At 37.7% G+C, this 25,301-nt stretch overlaps 5 protein-coding genes across 14 annotated transcripts; 1 reads left to right on the forward strand and 4 right to left on the reverse strand.

The window, feature by feature from the left end:
* Positions 1–329: 329 nt before the first annotated feature.
* On the forward strand, positions 330–5,604 carry LOC111781187 (putative E3 ubiquitin-protein ligase RING1a). 5 transcript variants are annotated; one of them, XR_002812953.1, is made up of 11 exons: positions 330–616; positions 773–815; positions 1,619–1,677; positions 3,082–3,163; positions 3,259–3,379; positions 3,469–3,510; positions 3,822–4,322; positions 4,491–4,598; positions 4,686–4,880; positions 5,000–5,132; positions 5,420–5,604. XR_002812953.1 is itself a non-coding variant. In XM_023661651.1 (10 exons), the coding sequence occupies exons 1-10, from the start codon at positions 517–519 to the stop codon at positions 5,024–5,026; spliced, it is 1,278 nt and encodes a 425-aa protein (XP_023517419.1). In that variant the 5' UTR covers positions 330–516; the 3' UTR covers positions 5,027–5,369. The 5 variants fall into 5 exon arrangements, 4 of the variants coding, with proteins under 4 accessions (XP_023517419.1, XP_023517421.1, XP_023517422.1 ...); XM_023661651.1 differs by lacking the exon at positions 5,420–5,604 and having other exon boundaries at positions 5,000–5,369; XM_023661653.1 differs by lacking the exon at positions 5,420–5,604 and having other exon boundaries at positions 532–674; positions 5,000–5,369.
* Positions 5,605–5,761: 157 nt separating this feature from the next.
* Positions 5,762–6,880, reverse strand: LOC111781188 (auxin-repressed 12.5 kDa protein-like). The gene is made up of 3 exons (XM_023661656.1): positions 6,688–6,880; positions 6,330–6,528; positions 5,762–6,080 (listed from the first exon to the last, which is right to left on the reverse strand). The coding sequence occupies exons 1-3, from the start codon at positions 6,785–6,787 to the stop codon at positions 6,044–6,046; spliced, it is 336 nt and encodes a 111-aa protein (XP_023517424.1). The 5' UTR covers positions 6,788–6,880; the 3' UTR covers positions 5,762–6,043.
* Positions 6,881–9,963: 3,083 nt separating this feature from the next.
* LOC111781185 (protein FRIGIDA-ESSENTIAL 1) lies at positions 9,964–18,168 on the reverse strand. 4 transcript variants are annotated; one of them, XM_023661648.1, is made up of 6 exons: positions 17,988–18,168; positions 17,673–17,776; positions 14,071–14,598; positions 13,645–13,874; positions 12,092–13,560; positions 9,964–11,989 (listed from the first exon to the last, which is right to left on the reverse strand). In XM_023661648.1, exons 2-6 carry the CDS (start codon positions 17,729–17,731, stop codon positions 11,960–11,962), a joined length of 2,316 nt encoding a protein of 771 aa, XP_023517416.1. In that variant the 5' UTR covers positions 17,732–17,776; positions 17,988–18,168; the 3' UTR covers positions 9,964–11,959. The 4 variants fall into 4 exon arrangements, with proteins under 4 accessions (XP_023517416.1, XP_023517415.1, XP_023517417.1 ...); XM_023661647.1 differs by having other exon boundaries at positions 12,092–13,563; XM_023661649.1 differs by lacking the exon at positions 17,673–17,776 and having other exon boundaries at positions 12,092–13,563.
* A 1,356-nt stretch (positions 18,169–19,524) lies between these two features.
* On the reverse strand, positions 19,525–20,994 carry LOC111781141 (ethylene-responsive transcription factor 4-like). The gene has a single exon (XM_023661589.1). It carries the CDS (start codon positions 20,569–20,571, stop codon positions 19,828–19,830), a length of 744 nt encoding a protein of 247 aa, XP_023517357.1. The 5' UTR covers positions 20,572–20,994; the 3' UTR covers positions 19,525–19,827.
* A 952-nt stretch (positions 20,995–21,946) lies between these two features.
* LOC111780909 (protein DEHYDRATION-INDUCED 19-like) lies at positions 21,947–24,549 on the reverse strand. 3 transcript variants are annotated; one of them, XM_023661262.1, is made up of 6 exons: positions 24,304–24,549; positions 24,032–24,171; positions 23,394–23,471; positions 23,029–23,312; positions 22,545–22,661; positions 21,947–22,313 (listed from the first exon to the last, which is right to left on the reverse strand). In XM_023661262.1, the coding sequence occupies exons 1-5, from the start codon at positions 24,386–24,388 to the stop codon at positions 22,553–22,555; spliced, it is 696 nt and encodes a 231-aa protein (XP_023517030.1). In that variant the 5' UTR covers positions 24,389–24,549; the 3' UTR covers positions 21,947–22,313; positions 22,545–22,552. The 3 variants fall into 3 exon arrangements, with proteins under 3 accessions (XP_023517030.1, XP_023517027.1, XP_023517028.1); XM_023661259.1 differs by having other exon boundaries at positions 21,947–22,318; positions 24,304–24,548; XM_023661260.1 differs by having other exon boundaries at positions 21,947–22,661.
* Positions 24,550–25,301: the final 752 nt, after the last annotated feature.

A 25,301-nucleotide genomic window follows, 5' to 3' on the forward strand; every position in this document is an offset into this window, starting at 1 on the left:
TTCATTTTTTTTTTAATGTTTAAAATAAGTTTCAGAAAATAATCGAACATATTCACTGGCAGCTTATAATTATATACTGATTTTAAATTATAATTATTGTGAATACATAATAAAATTGTTATGTATTGAAAACAATATCAGAGTTGACGACAAATTATTTATGGATATTAAAAATATACTTTATTTATTATTTTTAATGCATTACAACATTTCTCTGAATTTGAGCGTTTTAATTAATTATAAACGAAAATAGGAACGAATTGAAATTACCAAAATGCCCTAGGCTGTTTGTGTACAAATTCTTTGGTGTGGTGTGGTGTGGAGTGGAGCGGCTTTTTATCAAATCTGATGCAGTGGAAATTTCGTATGTCGAAAGAAAAGCAAGAGCACGAGGCTCCCACACCTTTGCCTCTGCGCCCACCCTCCCCCTTCATCATCTCTACCAACGCCAAAAGTTTGCTCAACTTACAAATTTGTTAGTTGTTTCTTCAACTTGTTTTGATTGAAACCCAAGCAATGCCGGCTCAGAAGCGCGCTCATGAGGCTGACGATGTTCAGCTTTTGCCGCTACTCCATGATAGCTTCGATGAACGTTCTGAAGATGGAGAATCTGAGGGTACGCTTCTTTTTCTGCTCAGAACCCTAAATTTCGACGATGTCACCGAGTCGTTGAGGTTCCTGCATTTCATATATGTTATTGTTTGTTTGTTTAATTCTTTTTTTGTGTCTGTACTGAGTTTGTGGTGTTCTATGTTGCTCCTTGTTTCGCCAGAATCCGATCGATGCCCTTCGTCCAGTCAAGGAGATATGGATGAGTATGTTCCGTTGATGAGCTCTGTTTTTGGTTTGGTTCTTTTTGTTCGTCGTGCTGTTCCTTTTTACTCTATTTGTTCTTTTGATTTATTTCGTCTGCTTGATTATGGAATAATTTGGTGCGTAACTGCTTGGGATTGATTTGGGAGGTTTGCTTCGCGGTAATGTTCATTAAGTTCTTGCTGCGAGCGTATTAGAATACGAGTTGTGTAGGCTTCACGTGCTGAGGCTTACGTCGATTTTACTCCTGCGCTGGAGTTTTCTCTACTTCTAGTTTTGAGTTTCTTTTCCGATTAAGGGTAGTGGAATTGAGTGCTGGATCTTGTGGGCGGGATGGATTTTGTTGGTCGTATATGCAATCAGTGTTTTTGCATATGATACGAGCTGCTGTTGGATGGGTAATGACGTCGAAGCTCACATGGTTTTAGCTTCGTTGCGATGTTAAAGCTCACATGATCTGAGATTAAGCGTTTGCTTAATGTCGTATCAAGCTTACTATAACTGGTTCCCGCCATTGATTGCTGAATCCAATTTGACGAAAATTACAAGAAGTTAACGAATGGAAACCCGAAGTTTCGAAAAGAACGGTAGTTACCAGATTTTGGGCAACTTGGGTGGTACTCTTACGCTAGCGCGATGAAAGAACCATTTGGGTTGCGTTTTTTAATCTATATGCTGAACCGAGAGTTGTTTGTCGGTTCTTTAGTTGCATGGTAAAAAGTACGATTCCCTGAACAAATACACGATTTCAGGCGTCTTGCTATTATTACGACTCCCTAAATCTTCTGTTTGGTTTCTTTTCCAGATTTATACCGGTGAAATTGTCAGACATCCGGAGAGAAGTTCAATGTCCTATCTGCTTAGGTATGTATTAGTAATCCCTTTTAGTTGAACGTATTTATCTCAAACAAGACGAGATTTCTATCGATTTGAACATCTGGCCTTAATTCTTACACAATCCATGTTCTGAAAGTTAAATACGTTTACTTCTGAAACAAACTTGCTATTTTATATTGGCAGCAATGTGTCATCTGGTTTTTACTGATTTTAACAAGTATGATTGTTGTCATATCCTGAGTATCAATCATCATATATAATTAACTTATTTTTGTTCATATACATATGCATTGCGAAGATGGCCTATCAATAAGGTTATTTCAAATGCTTGATTTGTCTAGAATGAAATGTGGAGGATGACAGAACTAATTTTAAATGAATTATTGAATCAATCGCCCTTTGAGCCATCTGATCTAAGAATCTATTTTGATGTGATAAAATCAACCTTTTGAATATAAGTTGTGTCAGAGAACATAGAAACTGTTTGTAATCCTGAATCTGGGTGTGATAGCAAAACTTAAAATCTCAGATTGGCTTTGTATTTTTTTTGAATTATTGATTTAAAACTGGTTGGGATATGACTTCTTTATCAGATTATTTACACGCAAGAATCCATTCTTCTAGGTTATCAGTGTCAGGAATGAACACATTTGATGCCCGTCCCCCCTCCTCTAGGTCCTAAACACAATTAAAATAATTGCATTTTTTTGGCTCCTTGAACCTGCTTTGAATGTGCATTTGTATTTTAGGGGACATTTATATTTGCCATCCGTTTGCATTTCTTATTCTTCACAAGTAAATTATAAGTTAAGATGATCGACTTTTCCACCTCCACTACTTTGTCTTTAAATTAACGTTGTTATAGAGTTTTGCATATTGTGATTAGGCAGCTCCATCAAAGAGAAACTAGTTGATTGTAGATTGAATGAAAGTATATGAGGCTACGGAATTTGGTTTTCTTTTCTTTCCGTGTTGTGCGCTTCTCTTTGAACCTTACCCTTTCAGGCTACATTGTAAGTCCATTTGGAGCGAGGGCTTTATGATGGTGTTGCATGTATACACATAACAATTAATGGATATATGCGTATGCATGACTTTCAACTCATTGTTTACTCATATTGTCAAGATTATTGATCCTTACATTCAGTTCATGCACATGTTGTGATAGAGGCAACACCAAAGCATGTTATTTTTTTCGTAAGAAAATAACTAAAATCCAAAAGAAAATATTCCTAAAATTTTGACATTTTTTAGTGGGTGTATCCAAATTATACGAGCCATGACATTCAAAGTCTTAGCACGGGGAAATATACTTAGGTGGATTTGATGGGCAACCTCAGAACTCATGTAGGAAGCATCTGCATCTCCACGTTTATGCATGTGTAGTTTTCTTAGGTGAATTATGGAAGTTTTGCAATTTCAAATATGCAGGAATCATCAGAAAAACTAGAACCGTGATGGAATGCCTGCACCGTTTCTGCAGGGAATGCATTGACAAATCGATGCGTCTAGGGTATGCTCTTAGTTTTCATTTTGATGCTGTTAATTGCTGTACAGCTCTAGAAATTAAATGTAACCGCACAATTTTCCCTCACCTTGTTGCTGCAGTAACAATGAATGCCCTGCTTGCCGCACTCATTGTGCCAGTCGACGCTCTTTGAGAGATGACCCAAATTATGATACCTTGATTGCTGTGTTATATCCAGATATTGACAAATATGAGGAAGAGGTAGGATTATTATGGTTTATCATGCAAGATTGGCGTTTGATGATTGATATCGTCATCTCTGCGTACTTTATATTGTTACATTTTTGCAGGAATTGGCTTTCCAAGAAGAAGAGAAAGCTCGTAATAAGCAGGTGAAGAGGCTAAGTTTTGTGGATTGTGTTAGTATGGAAATGCATTCGTTTGTTTCCGGAGTTGATAAGTTCAGTCTACATTGTTCAATGTACAAGAAACCGCAATTTTGTCATGCCAAAATTGATTAAAAAAGAGAGACAAATTATTTAAATCATTATTTCATTAATATGCAATGCAAAGTTGTGGGAGCATTGGGACATGAAATAGAGCATGTGTTCGGCTGTTGTGCTTTTCTTTTCCGTTTGACTTGGAAACATCTCGTGCTCTGTCCATATTTGGTCTTAAATGTTGGTTTTTGGTTATTTGGCAGATCCAAGCTTCCATTGCTCAGATACTTCAACGACAAACTGAAGCTTTGGGTAGAAAACGTCCTAAACCTTCAAGGAGATTGAGTTCTAGAGGACGAAAAAACTTCCAGAATCATATTGACAGTCTAGGCTTTGATGAAAACGAGGATGAAAATGATTATGAGGTAAGCAAAAATTCATCTTCTGCTGACGAGCGAATGGACACACGACCTAAAAGATCCAGGAGAGGATGTCCTGTTAGATTTTCCTTGTCTTCTTCAGCTACTGGGGCTGACGGGGCAGATGGTGGTGGTAATGAAAATGATTATGAAGTGAACAAAGAATCAGTTGGTGCATCTACGGGGCTTGTTGGTAGCTCAGAAAGACTTTCATGGGGCAAAGGTGGAATAAGAAGTCACACTAGATATGGGGGTACTAATGGAGGGACCGGTAAAATCTCCAGGACTAACCGCCACACAAAGCTGTCAGATTATGTTCGAAACACGGAAAATATCAGCGAAGAGGTAAAAACAAAAATTTGATCTGTTACCAATCCTCCTTACGAATAAACTATAACATGTTATGTATAAATGGCTTGCCTATTGAATTACATGCATGCTGCTTATAAAAGCTCAGCGACCCTTCTTTGTTTGCATCCATTAATGGCTTTGCCTTCTCTTCCTGACTTTTAGTTGGACGTCCACCTTATGCTCGTTTCCATGGATGAAAATAGAATACCCGCATTGCAAAGACCATTCCTTTGCTGCAGGCCTTCAGTGACGATTGGACACTTAAGTCAAGTAATGTTTCATTAAATGGAGCTGCACTTCATCCGTTTAGAGCCATCCATTTATTTTGTTGAATAATGAGCTTCCTTTCTTCTTCAGTATGTTGCTCTCGAGACTGCGCTTTCCGTCGATGTCGTTGAAATGTACATGGTGAAAGAGCTGCAAATGAAACTCAATCCTTCAACCTCGAGAACTCTTATGGACCCATGTAAAGATAGTGTACAGATATTAAACGAGCAAGAAACGCTGTCGATGGTCAAACTCAAAACGCACTGTCTAGCTTGTGGCTATCTGGTATGCCTTGAACTTGAACCTACAGCGCACAAATTGCTTGAAACAATGCACCACTACAGCAATAAGCACCTGTATATACCTTTTCTTACAAAATTTTAAGCTTGTTGCCGTGATTCCAGCTTTTGGCATATCAGATAAAGGGCTAAAGTTCTACTGAAGACGAACTTAATTAGCTAAGGAGAAAAAGAGCCATCAAATCTCTGCATGCAGACATACTCATGCTCACTAGCGATTCATATTAGGAATAAAGATGTAAGTAATTTCCGTACATGTACATGTGTTGTCTTTCTTCCCCTTCTGAATGTGTTATCTAACCACCTCCATTAGTTTCTTCTTATTGGTTTCCCCCATTTACCTGTAATTGATGCACCTGGAAGGAGTGCAATTTTCACGAATCCACGTAAACTTAGCTTAGTGGATAAAACACTAATTATCATTCTGAAATCTATCTCAATTCAGATCAGATATGGTCCTGATAATTCATTGTAACATCAGCGGGTTTTTCTGTTTTTCTGATTTCTTTGGTAATTTTTCCGCAGAGATGGTGCAATGCTTCAGTCACATCTATGGTTGGTCCCTATTCGAAAGCCCATTGAAATTGATCTTTAATGTACTAATTTTTTTTTTTCCAGAAACCTATGGTGTGGATTGAACAATTTAATCCCTACCTACCTGATTGATTCAGACTTTATCCTTATCCATAAATCGTTTATTTATTTTATTATTTCTTTGGATTTTTCCAAAGCTAACAGTTACCCACTTCATTTGTGGGCCCCAGAAGGAAATACAGTAGGCCCGCACTAGATCTTTTTGGGCGTGGTGGGCCCACTCCATTACCAAGCTCCCAATAACACGATACAATAAAGGGAACATCAACAGAATTATACACTCTGAACTGATTAATTAAATTTTATAGCAAGTAGTAAACCATTTTATTCAAACAACAATCATGAGTCGCCATCACCGCCGAGCGTGGCGGACTAGTGCGACCATCGATCGTGTCAGCAGACATACAAGGACCTAAAACTTGCTTGGACAGCTCAGATGCCAAAACCTAGTTAGGACACGTAAATACATAAACACATCATAAGCCCATCAGGTTCACATCACCAAACATGAGCCTTTACCGACGCTATTTACATGCACCAGTCAACCACCACTGTTTAGCGGTGCTCGCTTCTGGTATCACCGCTGTAGAGCCTGTAATCACAAAATAACAGTATCAGTTTTGATCGATGTGGACAAAAATAGAGGGCCAATCAAGCCCCAAGATGTCCGGACCATGATGAAGGTCCACCGAACTAACGGCTTAGATCATCTCACTCCGGAATATCAAAGAATCAAAATTTTCTTTTTTTTTTTATAAAAAAAATGGTATTTTTCAGTTAGATCGGCGGCGCGTGGATTATACATGCTCCAAATAAAAGGTTGGAAAGTGGCGGTACCCACCAGTCGTAAACAGTTGGAGAGTTGGGTTGAGGCTTGTCGAAGACTTCAGCACCAATAGTCTTAGTGGCAAAGTTTCTACCAGGGTTGAAGACGCTCCTCCAAACATTATCCTTACGCGCCGCCGTAAACGGCGTTGTAGGTGTCACCGGTGTAGCCGGCGACATCTGGCTCTGGTATTTGCTTCCCTCTCCATCCAAATCTAAACCCATCCCGAAAACATCATAGTTACAAGTTGATGTAAATCATAAAAACAAGCAGCCAATCAGTAGTAAAAGTGACAATAATCAACAAGAACTTGTAGTAAAAGAGAACAATCAACAAGATTCAGAAGAAAAAGAAAATGAACAAAAAGGGTTACCTTTAACGACCAAGGGCTTGATCTTCCTGAGCTTGCCAAGGCCGCGGTCAGGCTGAGGTCCGGCCACAACATCATCCCAAAGCTTCTCAAGCAGAACCATGTTTGTTGAGTTCACTCCCTCACTTACTTAGAACCCAATTTCATAGTCATATATGGTTATATAAATAGAGCTATGAGGGCTCAAAGTGTGTATTGTTCGTCTTTATTTCCCATCATTTTTCTATTAAAAAGATTCCTCGAAGTTTTATCTTTCTCGAGACAACGTAGAGCTAAAGATAACCATCGAGAGTTACATTACATTATATTTTAAAATTAACCGTAAACTTACGAAACATAGTATCCATAATAAGGATATGACGATTTAAACTTCACCAACTAAACTCGTCAGCTTTTATCCAAATTTATCCTTAAAAACTGACAGCCAAGAAATGGTTCGATAACGTAAACTAGAAGACTTGAAGCATAGCTGGCAATATAAAAATGATCAGCTGGAATTAAAATATAAAGAAGGCAAATGGATAAGGATGAAGACTGAGTAAAAATGGTGACAGAAAGGAAAAAAAATATCTGCTCGAGATATTATATAGTTACAGGAGCAGGTTACGGGTTGCTGTACAAGTGGAATCTCTCCGCTGCTATTAAAAAACTGGTTTTGTCCGATTTCTCCCACACGACTGGGGCCCTCTGCAATGACTTTGTTCTTCGATGTTCAACGGCCCAGATTTTGTTTCAGTTGTTCATGCCATTCAAGATGGAACTTAAGTACAGAAAATGCAGAATATGATAATAATATCAGTTCATCTTCTTACCTTTTCTTTTATCTTTTCTTGGGTTATATACTTTAAATAATACATCAAGGCTCAAGGCATGCCATAATCCATGGACCTCTTAATCTAGCCAATTCATGGTTGGGACTTGGGAAGCTTTTATCTGGTAGAGTTAGCTAAAAGACTTTAAGTGCCTCATGAATGTGAAAAATGGGTGATAATTCACAGCAGCCTAACATTGATGTTTTCCATTGTATCTCAATTGTTAAAAGGAAACATGTCACCGTTGAGTAATAAACAAATGAGACTGGGAAGCTCAAGAACTCACCAGCTGTTTCTTTGATCTACAGTACCAGATGCTTGAAAGAAGCACTTGTATCTGTTAAAGCTGTGCCCAGTTTCAATATTTCATTTTACAGAAACTCATCGTAGCAACAGATAAGATGGAGGGATACAGTTTATAAGGAAACCAAGAAAACAAACCGTGAAATGGGAACAAACTAATCCTCTTTGTTGTATGCCCTTTCAAAGTGACATGCCATAAAGCAAACGAAAAAGTAAACGAGAGAGGCAAAGTCAAGGCCCAAAAGGCATGAAATAACTCATTGATTCTGCCTAATTCTACAGCTTTTTGCCACTGAAGTCGATTCATAGTTGAGCAACGGAGCTTATAAGCCGGTAAGGCGTAATTCAATCTTTGTTATGAAGTCCTCAGGCGAGGATTTTTTCAGGGCAGATGACTAAAATATATGACATGTTGAATCAAACAATTCAATTCCTTCAATTCAGTCCTCTAAATGTAATAGCATTCTTCAATGGAAAGGCTAAAAGTACAGTGATATTTCAAACAATTGAACTCAATGATTTGCACTGATTAAAACGTAAATTGAAAAGTTCTAATAAATTTTGGTTTCGAGTTCATCAATGATAGATCCTGTCCATAGAGAACAATATACACCGGATCAAATAGGATCTCTGTAGGACCTTAGCCATTGTTTCCTTAAAACTCAAAGACACATTCGTACAACCTATGGAATAAATCATGTTCAAGGTAATAACCCTAGTCCATATTTCTCTTAATATGACTTTTTAAGGGATGGTTATACATCCAATTACAATAGTGGTAACACTTACACAGGAACAAACCTAAAAGACGTCAATTAGAGGTAGAAGATTGAGGCTTAGGTTCTAATGTAAAGGCTGAAGCCTTGTTTTGACTGATACAATCATACAATCTCTCCTTATTGAGGCGGCTTTGTTGGTCAGAGACAAATTATTGATTCTGGCAGTTTGTAGGTAGGTTAGAGACAAATTATTGGTTCTACATTTGTGGTTATGAGATTCTTCAGGATTGTGAAGACTAGAAAAGAGACAGGTCTGGCTTCTAAACTAGACCTTCTGAGGGCGTTGATTGGGATTTCCTTCTAGCCATTCTCAAGGCTAAGAGCTTTCTCTCTAGATAGAAATTGTGAATCAGGAGCTGCATCTCTTATAATAATTTCCTTTTCTTATTCAATTGCAGGAAATGAGAAATATATATCTTCTGAGGAAATTCATCAAGGTATGCTCGTGGCGAACTGCTTTAGCCGACTGCTCAAGCAAGGGTCTCAGTCTGGTTTTGTGGAAGGTATCGCGGTAGGTAGGAATGGCTTTTATGCTAATCATCTATAATTCACGAATGACACTCTCCCATTACCTATGTACGTTGCCTCTTTGATTTCTAACCTGTTCGAGATCGACTATAGTTTTTTAAAAAGCTTCAGGTGTCAATTGATTGAGTCTATCGCAGCTAAGATTAATTGCTTTAAAGAAGAGATTGGAGTGGGTTGAGAGTTTCAGGTGCATATCACATTATTCACCTCTTCCATACTTGTCTCTCCCAGCTGGGAATCGAGGGTCTAAGTTGTTTCAAAATCTGGTTTTGAAAAGAACCACTTTTTCTACTATTGATAATCAAAGGGATTATCAGGGGTCAAGGAAAAGTTCGAGAACTCCCTGATATCACGTCTCACTTGGCCAAAAAATACTCCCTCATTAAATCAGAGCATATAGTATTATTAACAAAACAATCCCATTCCAAATAACCGGGTCCAACACCCTAATAAAGCTCACACCCTCACTCACATGACATGCTCATCAACTTCCCTTCTCTTATTTCTATAAACCTAACTAATGGGAGGCCCATCATAGTGGGAGGGTGAATTTCATTCAGGAACATTTCACAGTTGTTCCCCTTTTTGCTGAGAGATAGCAGGGCGGGAAGAGGCTGGATGGTTCTGGCACCTTTCCCCCAGATCCCCCAATCAAGATATTAATGAAGCTATTTGGGGATAATTGCATCTAAAGAACGTCCAAGCTATTCCCATTTATTTTAGGAAGAAAACGAAGACTTTATGACTTAGTAATTTAGAATAAGATGAGCAAGCCATCAGGCTCAGATATTCGTATCTATTATGATGCAATAGAAAAGCCATGTCATAGCTACCGCAATCAATAACACCACAGGACATTGTAGAACTAAGTTGAATAATTAATAGGTCCATGGAACACTGAAACAAAAACAAATACATAAAACTAACTTCAGCTCTTAAACTTTCATGCTTACTCTATTTTTACCTCTAAACTTTCCAGCATTCTATTTTAATCTAAAAACTTTTCATAAAAACCTATTTTAATAGTTGTAGTTAACAAAATTTTCATTAAATCATCTAACAAAAGCTATTTTAATCATTGTCTAATTGTGCCTCCTCCTGGAACCTAATGATCGAAAGGGTTTCAAAGCATCTTGCCTCTTGGAAAAAAACCTTCTTCTCAGTCAGTTGAGCGGGATCCCAATTTACATCATGTTGTCTTCTGGCCAATTTTTGCTCCCGTCCGAGAGTAAAAGATATTTGCTTTTGGTGTTCTAGCATGCCGTGTAGCTCTTTATTCTTTTTTGCGTGGGTCTAACCCACAAGTGTCTTTGTTCCCCTAACCTTGGAAGCTTCAGATCCCAAAGGTCAGATTTTTTGCCACAAAAAATTTCCACAGTAATAACATCAAGGAGGTTGTGGAAAGTCTAGACCATGTTTTATGGGATTGTCAATTTGCTTCAGTGACTTTAAGAATTAGAATCTTGGACTCTTAACTAAGATGGCTCGCAGCAGAGAGTGCGGGACTATGATGGAAGGGAAGTTATTACACCCTCGGGTGTGTTTCTAAGGCAGGCAGCTTTCTTTGCAGCTTCATGGAACATCTGGCTTGCAAAAATAGGAGAGTCATTAGTAATAAAGATAGTCCCTAGGAGGATGTTCGGGTTTTGGCTAGGTTAAATGACTCCTTCTGGGCTTCCGCCACTGAGCACTTCAGTGGTTATCCTTTATCTCTCATCCTTTTTGTAATTTCTAGTGGTTTTTTCCCTCATCCTTTGGCTCCTTTTGGATGGGCTCTACTCTTTTGTATTAACCTCGTGCATTCTTTCATTTGATCTCAAGTCGTTCTTTTCTTCAAAATGTGTATGTGTACATGTGTCTATAGCCTATGCTTCATAGCAATCAAGATTTTATAAAATAATGAATGATTAACAATAAGACAAACATAGTTGAGGAACTAAAAGATAATATTTCAACACGAAAACATAATATTTAATTTCTCTCGGACAAAATGTACTTCAAAATTTCAGCAAGTCCATATCAGTAAGAAAAACATAGCTGAAATTAGATACGGAAAATAATGGTAAGGAGATTACTTTGCTAACTTTCTAAACACAGGCTCCGAAGCACTACAACTAAGAACAAAAAATTCATCAATCTTTATTTTTCAATAAGAAGCAAGAGACTTCATTAACCAATAAAAACAGATACAAAATATGGGGAGCTAAGGCGTAGGTTGACCCAAAACTGAAGGAGCTTACAAAAAGTACCACCAATTGGCTTAAATTAAAAGGAAAAAAGGAAAGAGAGAAGGAAAAAAAAAAAAAAATCATTAGAATGAAAACACCATTCCCTAAAACCAAAAAGTTGACTTGATCTGTAGTTGTTAATCTCAGATTTCGAGAATGAGTAAATTAAAACAAATTAACACCATTCCCTACTGCGTACATGAAATACAATAATTAGTGAAAGCTAGAATCAATCAAGTTGGAAGTCGTTGAACTAGAAATTTAGTAATTTCTTATAAGTGGATGTTTATTACCATTATTTTGTTTGATTGGAGAGAAGAATTTCACCCGACTAAGTGAAGAATGGGCTTTATTATTTACAATCAACACCAGATTTACAGGTTATATGACGACAAGAACTATTTTCGGACAAAATTTGCAATCAGAATTAAACAGAACAAAATGAGGGAAGAACGCATGCTTAAGAAAAGAAAATATCACAATGTGTCAAATAATAACCATCACAACTAGTGTCAAGTCTCCAAGAATCAAGACTGTAAAACAACCTTTGACAAACTCTTCAAGGCTTCTAAATTGTAGAATCCTTAGGAAACTTACCAAAGAGAGAATGCATTAGCCTGCCATCTCAAGATTTTCCATATTTACTAACATATCCCTGCATATAAATGTCGATAATTGTCAGTACCACAAAGATTCTATCCAGAGCCCATGATATACATCATTCAGAGTATTTCATCTTTTTAATAAAGATACCTACCTCAACAAGCTTCTCGATCTTTGGACGAGATGAAGAAAGATACTGCTTAACTGATTCCACTGTAGTTGGAACTTGAAAAGGTTGTAGGGTGCCTAGAACCTTGTCGAGTGTTTTCTTAACAACTGTGTTATGCACATCCTTTTTCAGATGACCCTCACGCCACTTCGGTCTCAAAATTCCTTTCACCAATTCAATGAGAGCAGACCGGAAGTGCCTAGTTGCTTTTGATTCTTTGTGCACATTTCCATCAATGAGATGCTTACCATCCATATCACCAAGTTGTCTATCACTCTCTGCTTCAGATTCCTTTTCATGAAATGCAATATTTGAAAGCTTTATTTCACCATCAGTATCCGTTTTCATTTTTTTGGGGACATTTTTTTCACGGCTGAGACCCATGTGATCATCCTCTCTAGTCCTAGAACCATTGCAACCATCAATACCAGAAGATCCTTGTATTTCTGCTTCAAACATAAGTGAATCCGTGCCTTCTACATGGCCAGCTTTTTCATTCTTATCCTCAGCTTTATTGTGAGAGGACAAAGAACTTGTATCATCATTTAATTCCGGCTTTGAGCTCCCAGGAACCATAAAATTACCCGATGCTCTATGTAAAGTACTAAGAGGCGATACTTCTTCATGTCCTTGACGATCGAGAGAAACATTATGACAACCACCCACTTTCCTCGGTAACTCAATGCTGTCCAAGAAAGGATCATACTGGCTTGCTGTATTTATTGAGGGAATAAAAAAGGATGGTCTAAAAGGTTCAGATGGTTCCCAATCGTCACAAGAATATTTTGTTTTGTAATCTGAAGAATTCATTGATGCATTGATTAAAGAATTATCTGATTCAGAGGGAGAAAATGGGGAACTTCTCATGAAGGAGGAAGCCGGCATAGAAACACGATGTTCTCCATCAATAATGGACATCTTCTGAGCACCAAAGAAGCTTGCACTTGAGGAAGGTGTAAAAGGAAAAGAATCATTAGAAGTAGTGAAGCGCGATGATAAAATACCACCCTTTGTAAGAGTAGTATTTGAATTCAAAGAACTTCTCAAAACTGGAGAATGGTAATCGTTCAATAAACGTGGGCATGCAACATTAGCCGGTTCCTCCATGACACTCAATTTTGCGAAGCCACCTGAAGAGGGTCCAAACTCAGGAGGCTGTTCATTCCTTGCAGTCGAACCCTCTCTATTAAGGGGAAATGACACATCAAAACTAGTAGAAGGTAATTTCTGACAGTCAGGAAGTTCACTCAGAAGTGAGTCCTCCCTCTGATGCAATAAAAACTTATTTTTCTCATGCAACACATCCCATCCTTTGCTTTCGGTGAAGTCCCTTGGTAAAGTTCTTTCCGAAGAAATGCCGAATTTCAGAGAAAGTGAAGAGTCCTTTAGGAAAGATGAATTTGGTAGATGATGAAAAACTGGTGATTTTGACGCATCTGCACTGTATTGCAAACCTGCTGTCATTTGAAAGTACTATTAGAAATCGACGCTAGAGAAGGAATTTCTGACATCTGCATACATAAATTACTCTACCTCACCTTGATTGGGCTGAACTTGCCTTTTCAAATATGCAGCACCAGCATGTTCCTCTGAATGCTGATCACTTCCGATTGCATTATCTTTTATATGTAGAAAGCTACATGAGCTACCTTTTATGCACCAGCCTTTAGCATAGAAGTCACAGATAGCTGCAGCAGGGCGTTTTTGTTCAATATTAACATCAGCACCATGGGACAACTTTCTTGTCCTCTTCTTTGAAGCAGCTGATCTGGAAATTCTAATTGTTAGGAAGAGCTGTTTCAAGTACTATCCTTGACATTTGACAGGGAAAAAAAATAACCACCACGTATTAGAAATTTTTAGCTAAAAAGGATGATTGTATGGCAGCTTTTTTTTTAACACAATCGTTAATATGGAACTTTGATGAGTAATGAAGGAAGTTGTTGAATCACCATCGTCAGTACCTCGATGCCATTTGGTTTTTTCCATTCTCTAGTTGCAAGTCCATTTGCGTACTTTCTCTCTCAGGATTCGTACTACCAAGATTCCCTCCAACCAAGTGATTTTCTAATCCAATATCAGAATCCTCTACAGTAACACTTAACCCATTGGAGACTTTGGCACTTATAATTCCCCTATTGCACAATGGAACCTTGCTGTTATAAATTGAGCCACCAGAATCTTTAGGTAAGTTATTTCTCAAAGCCTCTACATCCTTATCACCAACAGTAAGTTCTTGATCTTCTGTCTCCTTGTCCTTTGGGCACTTCCTTGATTCAACTTTCGTGCACTCTCCATGTGATTGCTCCACCAATTTTGTCAATGGCTCGCCTGACAGACGAGCAAATTCAATATTGCCATTACTTTCAGTTCCTCCTACAGAGGACAGTTTTTTCACTTCAGAACTTTCAGTGGTAGTAATGGTATCTGATCTCAAGTGCTTGTCATGCCTCTTGGCGTCCATATCATTACAAACATCTACAAGGTACACACTGAGACGCAGAGAAAAAAAGTCATCTATGAGAGAAAAGAAAATAATTTTATATTTAGTATCTACGGGACAAAAGATCGCTCATGTGGTAGTAAGAAGCCAAGACATCAAGTGACAACTGGCTATGAGAAAACTAACCAAAAAGAATTCAAAACTAGCTGATTAAAAATGGTGTTAAAAAAATGATGTTTAACACTAAATCAATCAAAATAAATTTTTGTTTCGAATACAAAAGCTGATGAATTTTTAAAAGTTAAAAAATATAAAATAAAATAAAAAGGCTCTTGAGTACTGCCACGAAAAAACCAATAAGAAATGGTGCTGGTCACGGGTGAACTTCTTAGAGACTTCTTTCTAATAAAAAAAACAGTTCCACAAAAGACTCCAACAACTTGATAGAGAAACGTGGAAGAACTATTCTTCTTACAAAACTTCCTTAGCATTTTTTTTATAAGAGAATTTCATGATATTTGAAATATACAAAAGGGATTTATTATCCATGATGTTTTGAAAAGACCTTGGGAGGTATGACTATAAGAAGCAAAGATATTAGACGATTTACACAAAAATGTAGCATGGTAAACAGAATTGTCAAAGACTTTTGTATAAGTCTGTCAGACTATAAGAAGCAAAGATATTAGACCATTTACACAAAAATGTAGCATGGTAAACAGAATTGTCAAAGACTTTTGTACAAGTCTGTCAAAGACTTTTGTATAAGTCTGTGTCCTTTCCGTGAATACTTTTTGATTTCTTTCATTCCACAAATTTCAAAAGAAAGCAATGATGAAGTTTTTCCATAGTAGGACTTCTGCATTCTTGAAGGGGTGATACATTAAGGTCATATCCAATATTTCCCTTACCTCCTTAGGAAAAGTGAGATGTCATCCGAAGATATTGAGAATCTTTGTCCAAAAATTCTGCACGTATGTGCGATGCATAAATAAATGGCTTTATGATTTGTTGTGTTTCTTGCATAGTGGGCACCAATTTGGAAATATNGATTTGTTGTGTTTCTTGCATAGTGGGCACCAATTTGGAAATATACTCCTGTGAGGCATTCTTTTTTAAAGTTTTTCACTTGTGCTAATGGATTTATGCGTTATTTTTCAATTGTGTTAATGGCAAGAGTTAACAAAAGTAGGAGGGAGAATCGTGTTTCCATATTTGCTTCGAAGCTATTGATCAAAGTGATCCTCTCTTGCAATTCTAATTCTAAGTGGTGACAGATTATCACATGATTTTTAAACCCTAGTTACAATTCTCACATGATTTTTAAAGAACTAAGAACAAGAAGACTACAGATAAGGAAAAGATAAAGCTCATCATCTAACAAATTCCCAACTAAAGCCTTGTTCACACGAATAAACTTCTTTCTACAATTTTATAACCATGAAAATTGTTTCTTAAAAAATTTCTTCATATTCAATATTCCAATTTGCTTCGAGACTTAGTACTGTCTCTGTGGTGATCTCAATGGATGCATTTTACACCATGATAGCCCTCCAAGAAAGACATTGACGAGGAAATAATCTATACATTTTTCTTTTTCATTGAAAGCTCAATTGTCCCTTTCTAAATAACTTCCAAAACGAGGGTTTATAAAGTTGTAACTAGAAGGTTCTCTCTTCTTACTTGAATCAAAGATAGATCAGGACAACCTCCATAAAACAGGAGGAGCCATATGCCAGTTGTAGGCTGAAAATAGTGTAAACTAGAACTCGTAGGCAAAAGGATGGTATGGAAAAACACGGCCCATACTTTGCACTATTTTTATAGGGATAACAAATCCTGTTCCTTCTAAAACATGATGTTGTATACTTGAAGTGACTGTTCATCAAGTCTATATTTTTATAGGCATAACAAATTAACAACTTCAATTGTTCTTAAAAACAACTCATCCATTAGAACAAAATAGGGGAACACAAATTTAAACAGATAATAATCCAGGCATATTTTTATTGGGAAAATTAAGAATAAATAAACAGTTACAAACTTAACTCCCAAATAGCCCCTAAATCTCTTGTCTAAATTCTCCACTGATCTTGCTTCCAAACCTATCCATAACTCAATGAGCTATTGGATTTGCAGTCTTCTTAGATTTCTGTTGAGATTATCTCTCACTATCAAAGTTGAGCAAATAAGAATTGTGATGAGGGTTATGGAAAGGGCATGATACTGGTTTAAAGTTGTAAGGCTCACAATAATTCTAGGTGTCACTGACATGTTTCTCCAAATAAAAATTTCCTAGCTTCCATATACTGATTACCTGCCCTTCAGTCTCACCTCTCTATACATATCTAACAGCTTTGCTCTTCTCGCAAAAACTGAACTCTTTCCTAACTAATAACCAATTTTACATTCTTGTGTTGACCTAAAAATTATTAACAAATTACAACCAAAAAAAAAAATTCTCTATCCCAGACGAACTACTTGCTCCCCAGCCCATGTTGTTCTACTGTAGCCAACAGGCTGCCAAATTCAAAAAAGACAAAAGGGAGAGACAAGTATCTTGAATTTTGATGGTGGAAACTCTTAGATCGAATATCGAGGAAGTTTCCATTTGATAGAGCTGTTGTGTTGCATTCTCTATGGGAAGGCAGCGGAGGATCTTGGCTATATTCTTTATGGCTACAATTTACTTTATGCAGTTTGGAGTTACTTCTTCAAGGGGTAAGCAAAGGGGTTGCAGAGGAATGATCAAGGACTTCTTTCTTCGTTGACTCGTTTCATGAGCAGGAGAGGTTTCTATGGCGAGTCTACGTGAGGGCCATTTTGCAGGGTCTTTGGGAGAGATGAACAATGTGATGCTTGTTCCCTCCTAATATTTCATGTTTTTCTATGGGCTTCATTGGCGAATCGTATTATGAACGTAACTAGAAAACCAAATGTTACCAACTCCTCGAAGTATAAATATTTTCTCAATCCAACGTTTTGTTGGGAAACAAACTGAAGGTCGAAATAGAACTTCTCAAAGTTATACAAATTTATTTATGGAGTCAACATTTTGTAATGAATTGAATAGCTAAGCAACTCATTCAATAACAAAATGCAGGAAGGATCATAAAATCCTACTTCTTTCGAGGAACCTGGGCATATCCTCTTGAGCCAAGCTCGACAAAAATTCCGCGCATAACCCTCTTCTCACTGCACCTTTTATCTCACTTTAATCGCTATGCCTAAAAACATTTTAATTTTACTCAATCCACTGCCTTGGAATTGCAGAATACTCGAAGAAGATAACAATGATTATGCAGGAAAAGAAACCCTATAAATCAAATTGATAGCTAAAAATCGAACATTTTAACTAATTGTGCACCTTCAACTTAAAAAGATTCAAGACACACCTCAAATACAGTCAAAGAGCGAGAGGGAGGGAGAGGAAGTTACATATTGAAGATTGAAGCTACTGGGAAGACGGCAATGATAGAACCAAAAGTTATTGCCTCCAGCTTCCGACTTCCTGGTTCTGGGTTTGCAAAGGAGAGCTTCTCCCTAAAACTTTCAATGGCAGAAATCGAGTAAAAGGAAAATGCAGAATGGGGGTTCGGGTACTTCCAAAATGATGATCAACCTGTAAATAAATAATTATATTGAAACTCCTACAAAATATTACTTCATATCTTTTCAATATTTTTTCTTTTCTTTTTCTTTGCCAACGTGGAAAATGGGTGGATGGACTTGGGCCATTTGGGCTGTAATGAAATCGGTCCATTTCATGTATTTGGATACAAATCCCAACTCGCTTTCTTTAATCCAGTGTTGTCTAAGCTCCTTTTCGCCCATGGGCCTGAGGCCCACTCACATGGCCCACCACCCGCCGCCACCCACTCATTATTATTATTATTATTAATTCTCCCGACTCAAAATAATAATAATATTTTTATGTAATATAAATTTTAAAGATACTGACGTGAGAAACATAAATAAGAATGATATGAAAAGAAAAAATTAAATTAAATTAAAGTTGTGGGTCCCGGTCCCATTCGGACACGCCAACTTGCCGGTGTGACCATCTGTGTGTCTCTGTCCAACACGTGCCTCAAATTCTTCCGAAAATTCTGTATTTAAATGCGTATTATTTAATACCTAAATTACAAATTTTGTGTAAATTTGCCTTTACTCGCCATAAAAATAAATATAAACAAATTTAAATACCCACTAACATTAGGAAACATTGAATTAAAGTTATAAGGAATATTTTAGAAATAGTTTAGGTTACGAGAAATGACTTGTTTTGATATAATCTTTTTCATTGGGTTGAATGTGAATACAATACGTCTTTTCAAAATAGAATAAAGAATTTGCAAATAAATTGACATTTTTCTGTCTCGTTCGTTAACAAATTATAATGCTCTCAATAGGAACTCTCTACTGTTTTTTATACCATTAATCAATGTCTTTGTCGGTTATAAATTTGCATGTGACTGTTTGCGTTGATAACCCATGTTAAAAGAATTTTGAAAAGAAAATGAAAAGATGTGGTTGAAATAATGGGAACATTGTCCACGCCACTATTGACGTGGAAATAACATGTCTGCTTCATACCACATTTGGTTTTAATTTGACGTTTTCCTAAGGTGAGGGGTTTTTATATTTTGAATGATGCTCCACTAAATTTTTGGTTATTTATTTTTATAAACCTTATACCATAAATATGAAGTGTGTGCAAGGGAAAAGAATGGGGAGCCGCGCATCCCCACGTCAGCTTCCGGTGTGGTCCCACAATCACAGAGAGCGTCGTGCGCGTAAAAACCGGCTTCGAAGGTTTCACACAGAAACACGACATTGGACGGCCGCCACGCAGGTAGGTGGCCCCACTTTTTCCATTTCTTTTAATTTATTTATATTCTGTCTGGGCGTGGACGTTAATTTGTTTTAATTCAGTTTCAGAGAAGAGGATAATTAAGAAGAATGGAAAGAGGGGTTTGTATGAATTATGAGCGTTAATTTCGTTCAAACCACAGGATAATTAATTCAATGAAAAAAAGGTAATTGCAAAATGATTCCTCGATAACAGGAACAGCAGGAACACAACTCCATAAGAGTTTTGGTTTTTTTCTCTGCTGCAAAAAAATGAGGAGATCGGATTCCCTATCTATACATGATCGCCGTATCATCTTCTTCTCCGGTCGTAATATTTAGCATTTGAAAAGTGATTATTATAAAAATAACCTAATTTATCATTAATAATCCCAGCCGATCGTGCGCGCTTCGTTACGGAAAAAATTCAGGCGGATTCTGGTGGGGGGAAGTTCAGATCGAAATCCACGCCGCCTCCTACTCTACGGGGCTCCATGTCCTGGCTGTTCATGTCCACGACAGAGGAGGAGTCGGAGTCGCTTTGTACCCCTCCGCCGCTGCCGAAATCGCGTAGGAAATTACTCACGGCTTCGTGGTGATGATCGAAACGTAGGCGTTGGTTTTGATGATGAGGATGGCTCTTGATTACTCCGGCACGAAGAGCGGCATCGAAACAGAGAACGTGGTTGGAGGGCGGCATGGCGCGGGGTAATAAAGCATCACCGATCACGGGAATTTGGTAGCGGTGGAAGGGAAAAGTGATGGCTCCGTTGGCGGCGAGTCCGCTAATACCGTGACCGAGATTGTGATTCAAAGGGGAGGAATCAACCATTAGAGCTTGCTCCCGGCTAGAGGACTCAACCGTACTACTCTGACTCGGGCTCTGATTATTGTTATTGATCTTATTGTTAAGGTTAAGAAGATCGTCGGAAGGCAAGGGGAAATTGGTCTTAGCCTTGGCGCCGCGGAAGCCTCTAGCGGCGTTATCGTAGGCTCGGGCGGCCTCCTCCGCCGTATCGAAGGTACCGAGCCAAACACGGCTCTTCTTACAGGGATCTCTGATCTCAGCGGCGTATCTACCCCATGGGCGCTTCCTGACTCCTCGAAAATGCACTTCCTTAAGGTTACCGACGTTGGGCTTGACGGGAACCGCCTTGTCCCTCGGCGCCATTACTGTGGAAATCCAGATCAAATGAAAGAATTGAAAAGAGGGGCGGAGATGGGTGGGTTTGATTCCCGAGAAAATGAATTGGGCTTCTTCGTTGGGTAGTGGGTGAGAAGGATGGTGGGAAAAGGGGGCAAATGGGTTGAGATGCCGAGGAGTAGGCGTGTGATGGTGGGGTTTTATAGAAGGGGTGGAGAAATCGGCGAATGAATCGGCGAGGATTTGATTGTGATGAAATGTGGCCAAGGGTGTTGAGAGGGAGGGAGAGAGAGAGAGAGGCAGAGTGAAGAAAGAGGTTTGACTGTGCAAGGGGCGGCTAGACGTAAGGGTGTGGTTGGTAATTTCGCAATCTAGTTCCCGAATTATGTGTCATGTGGGGTTGTCGATACAGCAGATCCACGGGGAAGGGCGCGTTTTATATTACACTTGATTTACGTTTGTCTTTTACCCTCAACCACGCGCTTTCTCTCCACTGTTCTTCACTTTCTCCCCCATCTACTAACCCAACTTTTTTTTTTTTTTTTTATAAATAATAATAAATAAAAAGAAATCAAATTAATTTTACGTATTTATTCAAAATATTTTAAAACTTCCCAAAAATTTAAAGGAAAAATAAAGAAGAAAGTGGTCCGTGTGGTATGGAGCGGCAGCTGCAAAAGTTGTCGCCATATTCTTCTGCCATTTCGCCTCCTACCTTAGCTAGGATTTAGGATTAATTAATTAATTAATTAATTTTAAACTCCACCATTAGCGCGTTCTCTTTTTTAGATAATAAATAAATAAATAATAACAATAAAATAAATAAATAATAACAATAAAATAAATAAATAACAACAATAAAATAAATAAATAATAACAATAAAATAAATAAATAACTCGTGGGATCATATTTTAGAGCTATTGAAGCGGTCCATTTCCGACTAGTTCCCACTCACGCTCCTTCTTATCAAGTTCATTTCACGCCCTCCAGCCCCAATTTATTACCTTTTTTTTTTTAAATAAATAAAATAAAATCTTTACTACCTTCAAATTTAATTCTCTCCACGTCATATCCTCAACCAAAATTATAAATAAAATAAAATTGAAGGTTGTGGTATGTTCATTGTAAAAATAAAATGATTATTTAGCACAGCACTTGGATCCGTTAAATACATTAGAACTCAAATAAATATTCCATCACCTTTTTAAAACAAAAATAAAATCCAAATAAATAGTTGAAAATTGAAATGGCAGCCCGTGACAACACGTGTCCGTTTTCTCTTACCTTAGCACTCGATTAAATTTAATGCTCAATTTCCATTCTTAATCACTTTGTTGCGTGCACCCAAAATGTAATGATATATCTGAAATGAATTGAAAAGGATGAAGGCAGTGACCATCATAGGCAATGCTCCCTTCCATGATCATTGGTATTATTATATCTTTGATCTCAATTATAACACCAAAGTCCAATTCAATATCACGCTATAATAAAATTGCATCGTATCAATTTCAAAATGATAGTTCAACCTAGTTGTTGTGTCATAATGAAAATAGAAGGTTTGAAAAGAAAGCATTGATAATTTCCTTGGAAGTGAAAGCCCCAGTCCCAGTCCCAATAGTTGCCATTCAATCGGAGATTCTTACACTGTGTTGACCATCGAAGTTTCTCTCGAATTTCTCCTTGTATGGTGTATTTGTGTGGCTCCTGGTCCTGGCCGGCCGACCCTCGAGCGCCAATGAGCATAAGGCTCCCCTTTTCTCGTTCACTATTCTGAAATTTTTACATTCAAATTCTTCTTGCAACATAATCACAATATAGTGCAATTAAAATATCAATAAACAACACAGAGCTTTGTAATGAAGGATGTTATCATCAAAAGAGTATGATGATATTGGGTCGATAACAAATAATTAAAGCGATAAGAACCAAACCCATAAGTAATTAATTCAACATCTATTTATTAGTTCAATTTTGCATCATTTTTGTAGCAACTTACTGCTTTCATTAGTCATCTAAGAGGGTCGAGAAAAGCATATCTCGCATAAAGCCTGCTCTCCCAATAGCTTGTCTCATCCTTTCTTCCCGCTCTTCCTGGCTCAAAGAAGGATCAAAACTGGAGAGAGGTACAGAAGTGTTAATACCAAACAACAGGAAGAGATAATCTAAAGGGGGTGGTGGCTTTCATTAATTCCTCCCGCAATGAAAAAATAGGCAGATCTCTGTTACTTGATTATGGTGATCAGGAAAATTTCTCTTACCTTGACACCGGAGATGAGTACTTGTAAAGGCCGAGGAAGTTACTTGAATTGGTTTAAAGCATAGAGACTTTTCATTCATGGCATATAAGGTAATTGTGAAAGGCATAACAGTTTCCTGATCTAACCAAACCCCTTACGATGAACAAACACACTAATGGAGGCTTGAGGAGTAACATTAAGAGAGAAATCCATTATTCTAAATAGGCAAAGGTGAACAAGTACCTTGATTTCCAAATAGGCAAAGGTGCCACATTCTCTGAAGACGTCTCTTCGGCACTGGTTAGCATGGATTTTGAGATATCCTCAACTTCAGAAGCAGGATAATTTAAAATAAGTGATGATAGAAACGGATCATGAGTTGCACTAGGCGCATTAGTGGTGCCTGTACGGTACCCACTGCTCCCTAAAAGCATCTGCAGATGAGCCTCACGAAGATCCCGGCTCAAGAGGGACAACGCCTGACTGTTGGGGATGGCAATTTTACGCAACCTGCGACGTCTCTGAAGGTGATCCCCTCTGTTAAGCAAACAAGATGGGCATAGTAATGGTGGTAGTCAGACAAAACAAGTATGAAGTATAAAGGATATCTTATATAAGTGTCCATGGTGCAACGTTATATGACTTAACATGTCCCCCATGACTTTAACTGAGCATATAGGACAAACCTGCAAAAAAAATGCAAATTAAGCAGAAGTCCAATTTCTTATAAAACAATACAATAACCTGTAAGAGCATAGAAAGAGAAGCACAAGAAACAGAAGAAGACGCGGAACAAGTTCATTTCTCCTCATAGTTCCGTTCTATTACTTTGGGGATCTCATCAAATAATGGGTAAGGAGAAAAATAATATTACAAGCGAGCCGAACTTTTAGACAATCAAATGGAAGACCCTACTCCCAACGATTGGCAGAAAGAATTATAACCGCAGAATGTCCTACACAACAATTGCTAGAACCTCTCATGAATTAGATTGGAAAGCATTTCTCCAATCTCAAAATCCATAAATCTCATGTCATCCTGTAGCGGCTCGAAATGAAAAACATGAAACAAGAGAATGAATGGAGGAGCAGCTATCAGCAGCGATGGACAGAATAGTAAATGAACGAACCAACTAAAAAAAATAGTATTGAGGGGAAAAAAAAAAAAAAAAAACCAGCACTCGTGTCGTAGGTGAATAGCATATAAAATTGGTAGGCGCGATGAAATAAGAAGGGAAAATACGTACCGTGACTCTTGTCTCGCAAGAGTGCTCGTCTTCCAGATGCGAACAAAGGGACATAACATCAAAATTCTCATAGCAAAAAGGGCAGGGAAAATGGGGGCGGGCGTCATCATCCATCTCCAAATCATCGATTCCCAATAGATCTGAAGAAAACCAAATGAACAAAGAAGAAAGAAGAACAAAAGAGGGGGTAAGAAACAACGATTCCACACCGGAAAAGAAGAACAAAAAACAATCGCATAGATGAGAAAATAAAAGGAGAAGCGAAGGAAAACCTAAATTGGAGTTGGGATGGTGATGCTGCCACATATAGTGGCGTTTGGCGGCGGCGAGGCGAGAGGTCCAGAAATCGGAATCCATTTGAGGAAATTCGAATGCGAAAGAGAGGTGGGGAGACGAGACCGGCTTCCGGAGGTAGGCGTAGAGAAGAAAGAGAAGGAAGCGTAAGAAGGTGATTCGAAATGGATGAAATGAATCGAATGAATGAGTGAATGATTGAAGGATCGATGGAAACGAAGAAAAAAAGGAAAAATAATAAAATAAATAAATAAAATAAAAAAAAGAAGAGGAGGGAAATAAAAGAATTAAAGCCGTTAGTTCGGTGGAATCGATTTGACCTTTTCCTCCTCAGATTGGATTTGAAGTTGAGGGGTTAACGTAAGGTAAGGCCTAAGCCTAAGGCTTTGCGTTTATGAAATCAAACCATCAAACCATTTCTGTCCACCAACTCTTCCCGGCTCACCATAGGACATGAGACTCATCATGAGTAGATACCTTCTCAGTTATCTATTACAAATAAGTAGATATTGTGTCACAGTAAATATTGTGTCAATTACCTATTACAAATTAGTAGATATTGTTGTGTCAGTCAGTTAGGTCTTATAACAGTATGGTTTCTATGAGAACAATTTAGTAGATATTGTGTTAGCTTGTTATTTTCTATGAGAGCAACTTAGTAGATATTGTGTTAACCTGTTATATGTAGATATAACAGCATGGTTTCTATGAGGAACAATTTAATAAATATTGTGTAACTTAGTAGATATTGTGTTAGCCTGTTATCTGTAGATATAACAACATGGTTTCTATGAGAACAATTTAGTAGATATTGTGTTAGCCTGTTATTTTATATGAGAGCAACTTAGTAGATATTGTGTTAGTCTGTTATCTGTTACAAGCCAGTAAATATTGTGTCAGCCAACCAATTAGGACGGGTAACAACTCAAACTCATCAACACCAATATTGTTTGTTACTCTTATGAAGAAGGATTCC

The sequence above is a fragment of the Cucurbita pepo genome, chromosome LG19, assembly GCF_002806865.2.
Source record: "Cucurbita pepo subsp. pepo cultivar mu-cu-16 chromosome LG19, ASM280686v2, whole genome shotgun sequence".
In the NCBI taxonomy this organism is placed as follows: domain Eukaryota; kingdom Viridiplantae; phylum Streptophyta; class Magnoliopsida; order Cucurbitales; family Cucurbitaceae; genus Cucurbita; species Cucurbita pepo.